General features: G+C 40.8%; 1 protein-coding gene and 1 non-coding gene across 2 annotated transcripts; both read right to left on the reverse strand.

Moving 5' to 3' along the window:
• Positions 1-814: 814 nt before the first annotated feature.
• RPL30 (ribosomal protein L30) lies at positions 815-3,814 on the reverse strand. The gene is made up of 5 exons (XM_032316517.1): positions 3,723-3,814; positions 3,564-3,615; positions 3,155-3,300; positions 1,636-1,766; positions 815-916 (listed from the first exon to the last, which is right to left on the reverse strand). The coding sequence occupies exons 2-5, from the start codon at positions 3,582-3,584 to the stop codon at positions 867-869; spliced, it is 348 nt and encodes a 115-aa protein (XP_032172408.1). The 5' UTR covers positions 3,585-3,615; positions 3,723-3,814; the 3' UTR covers positions 815-866.
• LOC116575605 lies at positions 1,090-1,221 on the reverse strand. The gene has a single exon (XR_004279864.1). It is a non-coding gene; the product is annotated as a small nucleolar RNA SNORA72 (small nucleolar RNA).
• Positions 3,815-10,937: the final 7,123 nt, after the last annotated feature.

The following is a 10,937-nucleotide window of genomic DNA, read 5'->3' on the forward strand; positions in this document are numbered from 1 at the left end:
ACATATTCGGAAGATATGGAATGCAGTTTCCCCAAAATCTGAACACCAAACATACTTCACAATGTATCTTCTAGGAATAAAATATAAAACAAACTTTGGGCAACTGTGGACTTAGCACTTACTGAAGACCTGGGATTCTTCTGAAGCGCTCCAAGTACAGATCTTCTATCTCAACCATTGCACACCCATAGGAAAAATCCTTCATTAAAGTTCAATAAAGGGGCGCCTGGGTGGTTCAGTGGGTTGAGCCGCTGCCTTCGGCTCAGGTCATGATCTCAGAGTTCTGGGATCGAGTCCCATATCGGGCTCTCTGCTCAGCAGGGAGCCTGCTTCCCCCTCTCTCTCTCTCTGCCTGCCTCTCCATCTGCTTGTGATATCTCTCTGTCAAATAAATAAATAAAATCTTAAAAAAAAAAAAAGTTCAATAAAACTTTTCTCAGACACACAAAATTTTGGAAGGGGAGTACAAATCTCATTTTACCCTCTCTACTACTCAAATCTGTAGATCAAAGCCAGATTACAAACTGCAGTTCTGATTAAATTCTACATATTGATCTTTGCTGCCTCTCAAACATACTCAAATATAAAATGCCAATAGTATCAACACTTTTAAAAGACTGGAATCTTTAAAAAAAATCTAGTAGAAGAAAGGAACTCTGCACTCCCTTTATAAAAAGGAAAACAAATACTGGGACATAGAGTTCTTAACCAAAAGTCTTGCCACCATATCTAACTGCCTTATCCTCTCAAATCCTATCTTCAGAAAGGGTATGGAAACAAAAAGATATAAAGGAAAAAACGGCAACGAATACCATGTTTTTAAAACAAGCTGTGGCCAGTTTTATTAAAGAAAAATTGCGTGTGATTTACTTTTCACCAGTCTGTTCTGGCATGCTTCTAATGATATCAGAATCACCTAGAAAATAAAACACAATAGTTTTACAAGTCATTTAATCACAACTGGTAATCATCAAATTAGCATGGTTATCTTTAAAAGTTCTGACACTAGCTTTGCTGTCATTTCTCAAGATGATCAGATACCTAGTCATAGGCATTTCCCATATAAGATATATCGATCAATCAGACGTGGTTTATCACCAGCATTGATAAAACCAAACCTAGGGAAAGAACTAGGTCTGGGGACACATGCATGGTCTTAATATAGCGAATGTTTAGCCTGCCCTGATTATTACAAAATCAGAACAGCGAGAATATTCGCAGTATTTTATGAATTAAAAACTCGTAAGTTCAAAATATAACATGATCTGTATTTGTAGGAACTTCTTTTCCTCAACTTAATTTTATCTGTTCTTAGGCAGACAGTAAGAATTCCTTTCTTCAACTATTTCACTTGAATATTCTCCCCATTTATAATTTCACCATTACCAAGGTCCTAATTATGTAAGTGCTTCAAACCAAATTCATTTCAAAGTAAAAAGTTTCACTTATAACAAGATCTATTACAATGTATTGATATTCATTATCAATTCTCTGTGAAATAAAACTACAGGATATCACTTGCTCTATCCAAATTCTCAGTATCTGAACCTAGGGATCAGACATTGGTATAGCAAAGAATACCTGTAATTACATTATAAAGGGAAAAAATTATTCTGACTTAAAAAAAAAAAATACCTGGATCAATGATAGCCAGCGTGCATACTCTGTAGTATTTCCCACATGCTGTGCCCAATTCAATATTATTGCCACTGTAGTGATGGACACCAGTTTTGGCCAACATGGCATAGTATTCGATTTCAGATTTCCTTCAGAAACCAGAAGACAAGCAAATTAATAGGGTCACAAATGACTGACAAATAAAATGTTACTACTTTCTTCATTAGTTTTAATGTTGGTAAGCCTTTCCAACAGTAACTAAACCAGTTGTTACTCTTTAAAAAAGTACCATATCCATTAGCCAAAACAAACCATCCTTTCCTTTGATCCCCTGTAAGAATGGGGTCAGTAAGTATCAGCAAGAATCATCAAGTATCTTCTGAATATCTACATTTAACACTTGTAAATTATGCTCATGGAAAAGAGAGTAAGATGTGAAATAAAGTATTTACTTAACAATCACTAGTCACCGGACACTTCATATAATTCCAGGACAACCTCCTAAGTAGTATGTACTCCATTTTTTATAACTAATGAAGACATTCAGGCACAGAATAGTAAGTGAAGGTTCCAAATTCAAGCACATGTTATCTTTAAAAGATAAGCTATTTCTGTTACTCTCCGGTGCTGAATCTTAGATGGGGAGTGATGTTATTTACACAAAGCTAACACTTCTGTGTCAACTGAGCAGGTGGACATTGAAGGTCTTACAAATCTGAAGAGTTCTAATAGAACAGCACCATTACTCAGATTATGGATCCGCAGACCAGCAGTCATGGGAGTGCTTGTTAAAAATGCATAATGTCAGGTCCCATCCCAAACCCACGAAATCAGAACCAGCATTTAACAAGATGACCAGTAACTGTGCTGAGAAGCACATAGGAGGTTAAGCTTGAAGACCAAAAGGAGGTTGAGCCTGAAGACCAAACCACAGGATGGCACGGAGGATGGAATACTCCAGGAAAGCCAATTATGTACAGACACCCTACCTAAAATCCTGTGAAGTTATGCATTACCACAGAAAAATCAATGTGCCGTAGGGAACTCCACAGTCCAAGTTTCTTTAACTTATTTTCCATACTAAGTTCACTTTCCAAACAGTGAAGTCAAGCAAACACTTGGGGAACTAGAAACCTGCAGCTCCACCGCCCGCCTCACTTTTATCCTATTAGCTCTTCTACACGATAACGAGTTCAAAAAACGATTTTTCAAGAAATGACCTAAAAAGGCAGGACACAAAACACATGGAAATACAAGCATGTGTCTGTGCTTCCCTCAAACTTCGACGTTCTGTGGTTTTTACCCCTCTGCCACACTTTTTTTTCCCCCGAAGAGAAGCTTCCACAACGAGAAAACATGATGGCGGTCAGCCCCAAACACCACTTAAGAAACCGTGAATTCTCCAAGTGCTCGCTTGTAAAAATTCTACATAAAACCGAATTCGTATACGCAGACTGCCCATGGTTAACACTCCTGGGTATTCACTCCGATCAATATACAGTGGGCGACCCACCCCCTCCAGGTTCCCTTCCATTACCTCAAGGCCGGGCAGTTGTTGGCGAGAATGACCAGCTTCGCTTTGCCGTGTCTGATCATTTTCAGAGTCTGCTTGTACCCCAGCACGTATTTTCCACTTTTCATAACGAGCTGGAGCCTGGAGTTGATGGACTCCAGCGACTTTTTCTACAAAGCAAACATTTCACACGGACCTTAAGGCCTTGTTTTTGAACCATCTCAAACAGCATCCAGCTTTCTGGAAGCCGAGCCCTTTAATAAACCTCCTAAGTCTAGGGTCCTAAATCACTGAGAGAACCACTCGGCTTCCTCCTGGGCCCCTCTATGCCAGTGGGCATGCTGTCTCCCCAGTGTGCTCGGATCTGCCTGCCCGGGGCCAAGACTCAGTCTTCCACGTGAATCGGCTTCCGGCCCCGGCGCGTTTCACTCACCGTCTTCTTTGCGGCCACCATCTTCCTGTCTTAGGTGCGGGACGGCCCCAACCTAGAACATACAGAGGACAGGACAGGAAGTTTAGGATAGCAGCTCCAAACGGCAACTCGCTGGGATCCCCACACTGCCGAAACCTGGGCCCCGCGGAGCCCACTTACCAAGAGCAGCCGCCAAAATGGCCGGGAAAGAGAAAGGAAAGAGCTCCCACAATGCAAAGCTCTTCACAGCCGAGCCGAGTCGTCGGAACCGGAAGTGAGCCGCAGGCGGAAGGGGCGGGGCAAAAAGACGAGGGCGGTGCTGGCTGCTGTTGATTCAGGTAGGTGGAATGGCGGTACAGCTGCGCGTTCCCTCTTCCTGCCGGTCCTGAAGTTGCATTAGTGTGTTGCTCCGAGCTGCGGACTGAGGAACCGGGAACGTCAAACCAGGAGGGAGTTGGAGAAGCCGACTGAGAGTGAGGCGGGAGGGGACAGTGGCAAGGGGCGGCGGCGGCTGGACCATGGTCTTAGAGCGGCTGAGCTCATCTATACCGAAGCCGCGTATCTTGGGGAGGACTCCGGTGAGCCTCTGCTCCTGGGTCTACCCTCCTGCGTCAATTCCCTTCAGGCCGAAGCAGCTGGGTGCCCTCTCCTGCCCTCGCCCAAGTTGCCGGCCTCTCGGAGAACAGTGGAGCCGCACGCAGACTTCCCCAAACGCACCTCTAAGGTGGCGGTGTTAGCGCAACTTTATAAGCCGAATTTTCAGAGAGAGCAATAAACAGACCTAATTTACAAATGTTTTTGTTGTGAACGTTGGACCTTGGTATCAATGTCCAGTGACGGATGGGTCAAAATAGCACGCACAGAGCGTCTCTCGCTAGTACCAAAAAACTGTAAAATCGGACCAGTACCGGTAGGTAAGTCGTTATCGTGTGTCAACTTTTAGGAATATATCCTACAGAAACAATCACAGTTTCTCAAAGTCATGTGAACCAGGATATTTATTTCAACATTTTTTAAAAGAGATTTTATTTACTTATTTGACAGAGAAATCACAAGTAGGCAGAGAGAGGGAGAAGCAGCTGAGCAGAGGAGCTGCTCTCTGCTCTCAGCTGAGCAGAGAGCCCAGCGCCGGCCTCGATCCCAGGACCCTGAGATCATGCATGACCTGAGCTGAAGGCAGAGGCCTAACCCACTGAGCCACGCAGGCGTCCCTTATTTCAGCATTTTTTTTTTTTTTTTAAGATTTTCTTCATTTGTCAGCACACAAGCAGAGGGAGAGGTAGGCAGAAGAAGTAGGTTACCTCCTGAGCAATTAGCACCACTGGGGACTCCATCCCAGGACCCTGGGACCAAGACCCCACCAGAAGGCAGACGCCTAACAGAGCCATCCAGGCGTCCTGATTTTAGCACTTTTTTTTTAAAAAGCTGTTCTTTTTAATATTTATTTTTAAAGATTTTATTTACTTATTTGACAGAGAGAGATCACAAGTAGGCAGAGAGGGGGAAGCAGGCTCCCTGCCTAGCAGAGAGCTTGATGCGGGGCTCCATCCCAGGACTCTGGGGTCATGACCTGAGCTGAAGGCAGAGGCTTTAACCCACTGAGCCACCCACGCGCCCCTATCATTCTTAATATATGTGCTTGTATATGCATAGAAAATTCAAGTCTGCAAAGCTAACCACCAAAATTTAACCACTGGATAAGGTATGAGGAGAGTGGGTGAGGAGAGGACATTTTTTTACCTTACATGTTTCAGTACTACTTGAATTATTGTATAGCATGACTTGCTATGTAAAGTTCCTTTTTAATAATAAAGTGGTGATTTTAAATAGGTCTTTTGAAACACCAGTTATATCTGAAAGTATGGCTGCCAGATCACCTGATTAAAAAATACCTTGAATTACGACTATTGGACCCCACCCAGGTATGTAGAAGAAATCCCTGATGAGGCCTAGGAATCTGTGTTTAATATGCATCTTCGGGGATTCTTACAAATATTAGAATTTGAGAAGTAAAGAATAGGGAGCACCTGCTGGCTCAGTTGGTACAGCATGCATCTCTTGATCTTGGGGTGGTGAGTTTGAGTCCCATGTTAGGGGTAAAGGTTACTTTTAAAAAAACACAAAAAAACTGAAGAATGAGATAACCAAGTTGAGTTTGAGGCATACTTGCTTAGGTAAAGACAAAAATGAAATAATGTATATTATTTGGTTTTTTAAAATATATTATTTAATAAAATTTAATTATTTTTTAATGTATATTAATTTGTTCTTTAAGTATAAGGCTTTATACTTTTATATAGAGCCCTATATTTTCTTTTTTTTTTTTTTTTTTTTTTTTAAAGATTTTATTCATTCACTTGACACAGAGAGATCACCAGCAGGCAGAGAGAGAGAGAGGAGGAAGCAGGCTCCCCGCGGAGCAGAGAACCCGATGCGGGACTCGATCCCAGGACCCTGAGATCATGACCTGAGCCGAAGGCAGCGGCTTAACCCACTGAGCCACCCAGGCGCCCCGAGAGCCCTATATTTTCAAAGCTTTTTAGTACCCCCATTTTAGAGATTAAATAACTAAAGTACTTGGTAAGACTTATCTGGGGTGCTTTTCATTATAACAAGTTTCTGGTCATAACTATATATGTCCTTGATATACTTTAAAGATCCCAGCGATCTTACTAGGGTCTTGTACTGGAAGCCAGAGAAGCCCAAAGCACTTTATGTATGAAACATGATCACAAAATATTTGAGAATTCTGCTTAAGGAATCTTAACTGATTTTGCTACATTTCTTTGGAGACAGTCTTAGGTTCTTGGTTTTTCTGTTTAATATCTGCATGACTTGGGGCAAATTGTCTAAACTCCCTAAGCCTCAGTTTCTTCATCAGAAAACTAAAATAGTGTCTGCCTTGTAGTATTGTGAGGATCCCAGTAAATGTAATGGTGTCTAAAGCACCTAGCCGGGGCGCCTGGGTGGCTCAGTGGGTTAAAGACTCTGCCTTCGGCTCAGGTCATGATTCCAGGGTTCTGGGATGGAGCCCCGCATCAGGCTGTCTGCTCAGCGGGAGCCTGCTTCCTCCTCTCTCTCTACCTGCCTCTCTGCCTACTTGTGATGTCTCTCTGTCAAATAAATAAAATACAAAATCTTTTTTAAAATATTAAAAAAAAATAATAAAGTACCTAGCGTAGGGCCTTGTACAGAACACATATGCAGTGAATGTTAGATCTCTTCGTCATTCCAACTCTCATCTCTTCAACCTTCCAACCATAGCCACCCACCCACATCTGAAGTCTTTCACAACTTTACAAAACCTGTACACTTGGGGAAGAAGCACTTACCATGCAAAAATGACATATCTTTTGACTCAAGATTTTATAAAATTTTCCACACTTGTGCTTATTAGAGCAGGAATTGGCAAACTTTTCCTATAGAGCCAAAGAATAAATACTTTACACCTTTGGGGCCATATGTTCTCTGTGGCAACGACTTAGCTCTGCCGTAGCACAAAAGTAGCCACAGGCAATATGTAGTGGGTGTGTTCCGATAAAACGTTTGCAGAATCAAGCAGCTGGCCAGATTTGGCCTGCAGGCCATCGTTTGCTGACCCCTGCATTAAAAGATTACTCTTAACTATTATTAAAAATAACTGCGTTAAGTCATACCCTTATTCTAAAGAGATGTCTGTTGAAGTATGTATGGGTGAAGTGTCATGATTGCAGCTTTTTTTTTTTTTTTAAGATTTTTTTTTTTTTAATTTATTTATCTGACAGAGATCACAAGTAGGCAGAGAGGCAGGCAGAGAGAGAGGAAGAAGCAGGCTCCCCGCTGAGCAGAGAGCCCAATACGAGGCTCGATCCCACGACCCTGGGATCATGACCTGAGCCAAAAGCAGAGGCTTTAACCCACTGAGCCACCCAGGCGCCCCTGCAGCTTCTTTTTGAGTCGCTGAAATAAATGTAAATAAAATCTAAAACAAAGATAAACAGATTGCTCTACTGCATTAGAGCAAATGCAGTAAAGTGTTAACAACTGTTGAATTTGAAGTGGAGGGTACAGAGGTGGTAGTTTCACTATTCAACGTTTTTGAGTTTGAAAATCTTCATACTAAAAAGTTGGGAAGTATATACGCTTTAAGAAGGATTTTGCCATCTAGATATTATTTTTGTTTTTCTGGATATCAGTTGGTAGCATTTCAGAGTGATTTTTAAAAAATACCAACAGGTAAATGGGATAGAACAGAATTAACCCAAGACTTCGGTTTTCATTCACTAAAATTGCTGCTCCAAGTTTCTGAGAACTCTGCAGCACCTGCTTTCATTGTGCAAAAGTTCATACTTGCTGTTGGAATTAAAAGTGACAGGCTGCATTCCCTCTTAGAGCAAATACTAACAAGTTCATCTGATGTTCATTGGTTCAGTACACTAGCCCATCCCCTTATTGTTAAGCAGTTAAAACGATTATATTATCATCAGCTATGAGTTATTCAATGTCCAGATTTGGAAGCGGCCCATTAGTACAGTTGACTGTTGAACAACTCAGAGGCTAGAGGCACTCACCCCCCCATGCATTTCAAAAATCCATGTATAATTTTTGACTCCTCAAAGACTTAACTACTAATAACTTACTGCTGACCAGAAAATCCTTATTAATAACATAAACAATGCATTTTTTATATTCTATATATTATGTACTCTATGATAAACAAGAGAAAATGTTACTAAGAAAACTGTAAGAGAAAGTACATTATAGTACTGTACCAGAAAAAAAAATCCACGTTTAAGTGGTGTTGTTCAAGGGTCAACTGTAATTTGGAACTCTATTTGTTTAACCCAACCTTTACAGTCTTAAATCACCCTGGACATTAAACATGCTCAGAAATCTGATGAAGAGAGTAAGGGATGGGCATTCTAAGTTAAAATAGCCTGTAAACCTAATGAATGTTGGATACGTTTCAACTAACTAAACACAGATACACTAATACAAGAATTCTGAACCATTAAAGGACAATAATAAGGAGTCCAAACTATTTCTTCTATGCCCTCTGTCCAGACTGCAAATGCTCCAGACTGCACTGGATTAAAAAAAATAGGCCAGAGAAATGCTTTCTCCTTTTTTTAAAAAACAATTTTTCCATCCAAGGAGCATATGTTTTTTATACTCTTGGATACGAAGAACCCAGAGTACTTTGTTCACTATTTTACTGTGAAGGAGTGAAACTTGGAACATAGGATGATGTCTATAAATGTTTGTTTTTAGGTTATTTTATATTTCTAAGAGTCAGTTTTTGAAATTTTAGTATAAATGGGGTTCCTATGTATCTGTCTATAATGTGACATTTTACATATTATCTTCAGTAATTTGAAAAGCCTGCCATGTACATGTACTTTCTTCCTTAATAAAGGTGTGATACATAAGCTAAAACACTGATGTTTTTGCTTTTAACTAGAACTTAATTAACTTGATATGGTAATACTGATCAGAATCAGTTAATGGCGAAATAATAAATGCAAATTTGGGACAACATCAAAACATGGGTATGTTGAAGAAAAATGATAAAAGGAGTACTTGGAGGTGAAAAGATTTACGAACTATTCCCATCAAGGTACTATCAGCATTTAAAATCACAGTATAAGTTATATTCAGTATTATCACAGTAAGACTGAAGGATTAAGATAGGACAAGTAATTGCTAAGAAGGAGAGTGGTCAGGGAGAGGGGAGGTAGAGTAAGTATTGTATATTAGTCTAGATAATTTTTTTTTCAAATTTTTTTTTTAAAGATTTTATTTATTTATTTGACAGAGAGAGATCACAAGTAGATGGAGAGGCAGGTAGAGAGAGAGAGAAGCAGGCTCCCTGCTGAGCAGAGAGCCCGATGCGGGACTCGATCCCAGGATCCTGAGATCATGACCTGAGCTGAAGGCAGCGGCTTAACCCACTGAGCCACCCAGGCGCCCCTAGTCTAGATAATTAAGTTGTAAGTAACAGAAACAAACTAGCTTAGTTAAGCATAAGAAGTTAAGCATATGTTGTAGTTTACCAAATGAACAAGAAGCCTGGAGAGCAAGACCCAGATCTGTGTATACTGGTCATTGGAGAAGCAGTCCCATTTATTAGTCACTGGTTCAAAACATGCTCTGCAAACCATAGGGCAGTACCCCAACCTTCAAAGATGTTTTCTCTTGGCTGGTGCCATAACTGAGTGTTTAATGTGCCCCTCCATCATCCTATAGGTTTAGCTTCTGGCTGTGGAGTTAGATGAAAAGATCAGTAAATCCCATAGAAATTAACCCATTACCTTACTTGTCTCATAGTGAAATGAGTTATTTGATAATATAATGAATGTAGTGTCTTGGTGTAATGTCTTGATGATACTATAATGATGTACAGGAAAAACAAATCTAACCTTATGTCTATTAAAAAAAATACTGAAGAGGTCCTATAATTCGTTCATGAAGTGAGTCATAGGGCCGCTCAAGGTATAGGTACCATTTTGGAGGCTTACTATGGTCATTGTTAGTGCAGCTGGCAAACTGGGCACTCAGCCAGGTAAATCATGTTAAGTGGAGGAACATGCAGTCGAGCTCATTTAAGGCTTCTTTCTCTGTTCTTAGAGCCATCCTATTCCTGAGCCCATTGAGCAAGCATTGAGGGGCTCATGAAAAAGACTACCATCCACAGGATACCAGATTATTATTGTTCACCTGATTATAAAATGCTTCCTCTGAAGAAAATGGAAGAGACCATGGCTTGGCTGATAAATTATTGCCAAGGAAAAGTAAGATACCCCAGTCAACTCCCAAAAGATAATTGATGGGGGGAAAGTGGGTACTTATAACTGGGACCAGTAAGCCCTGGTTTAGCATGAAAGCATTAGGATTCAGAGAATTTCAAGATAGTGTTCATATTTAACTAATTTGTGAGTTACTGCATCTCTTTCAAGGAAGAATGGAGTTTTGGAAGATTTTCACTAGCTAAGTAAAATTAAATGTGACTTTAACTTTAAAAAAAGAGCATATTCTGAAGTGGGAGTCTGCCTGTGGACTGACTTGTGTCCCCTCCCTCCCCCATCCATATGTTGAAGCCCTTACCCCCAATGTGACTCAGTGGGGAGGTAGGTTTAGGAGGTAGTTAAGATTAAATGAGGTTATTAGGGTGAGGCCCTAATGTGTTAGGACTGTGGTCTTGTAAGAAGAGGAAGTCCCAGGGATGCCTAGATGGCTCAGTTGGTTGAGAGTCTGACTCTTGGTTTCAGCTCTGATCTATTTCATGGGTCATGGGATCCAGCCCTGCATTGAGTCAAACACTTAGCAGGAGAGTCTGCTTGAAGATTTTCTCCCTCTGCCCGCGCCCCCGCCACTTGCCCTCTGTCTAATATAAATAAATAAATCTTAACAAGAACA

The sequence above is a fragment of the Mustela erminea genome, chromosome 16, assembly GCF_009829155.1.
Source record: "Mustela erminea isolate mMusErm1 chromosome 16, mMusErm1.Pri, whole genome shotgun sequence".
Taxonomy (NCBI): domain Eukaryota; kingdom Metazoa; phylum Chordata; class Mammalia; order Carnivora; family Mustelidae; genus Mustela; species Mustela erminea.

Excerpts from the sequence above, each read along its gene's own strand:
- RPL30 (XM_032316517.1), bottom strand. The coding sequence starts at position 3,584 with ATGGTGGCCGCAAAGAAGACG. Across the intron at positions 3,301-3,563 it reads TGGTGGCCGCAAAGAAGACG|AAAAAGTCGCTGGAGTCCAT; the intron begins GTGAGTGAAACG and ends TTTGCTTTGTAG. Across the intron at positions 1,767-3,154 it reads AACAACTGCCCGGCCTTGAG|GAAATCTGAAATCGAATACT; the intron begins GTAATGGAAGGG and ends TGGTTTCTGAAG.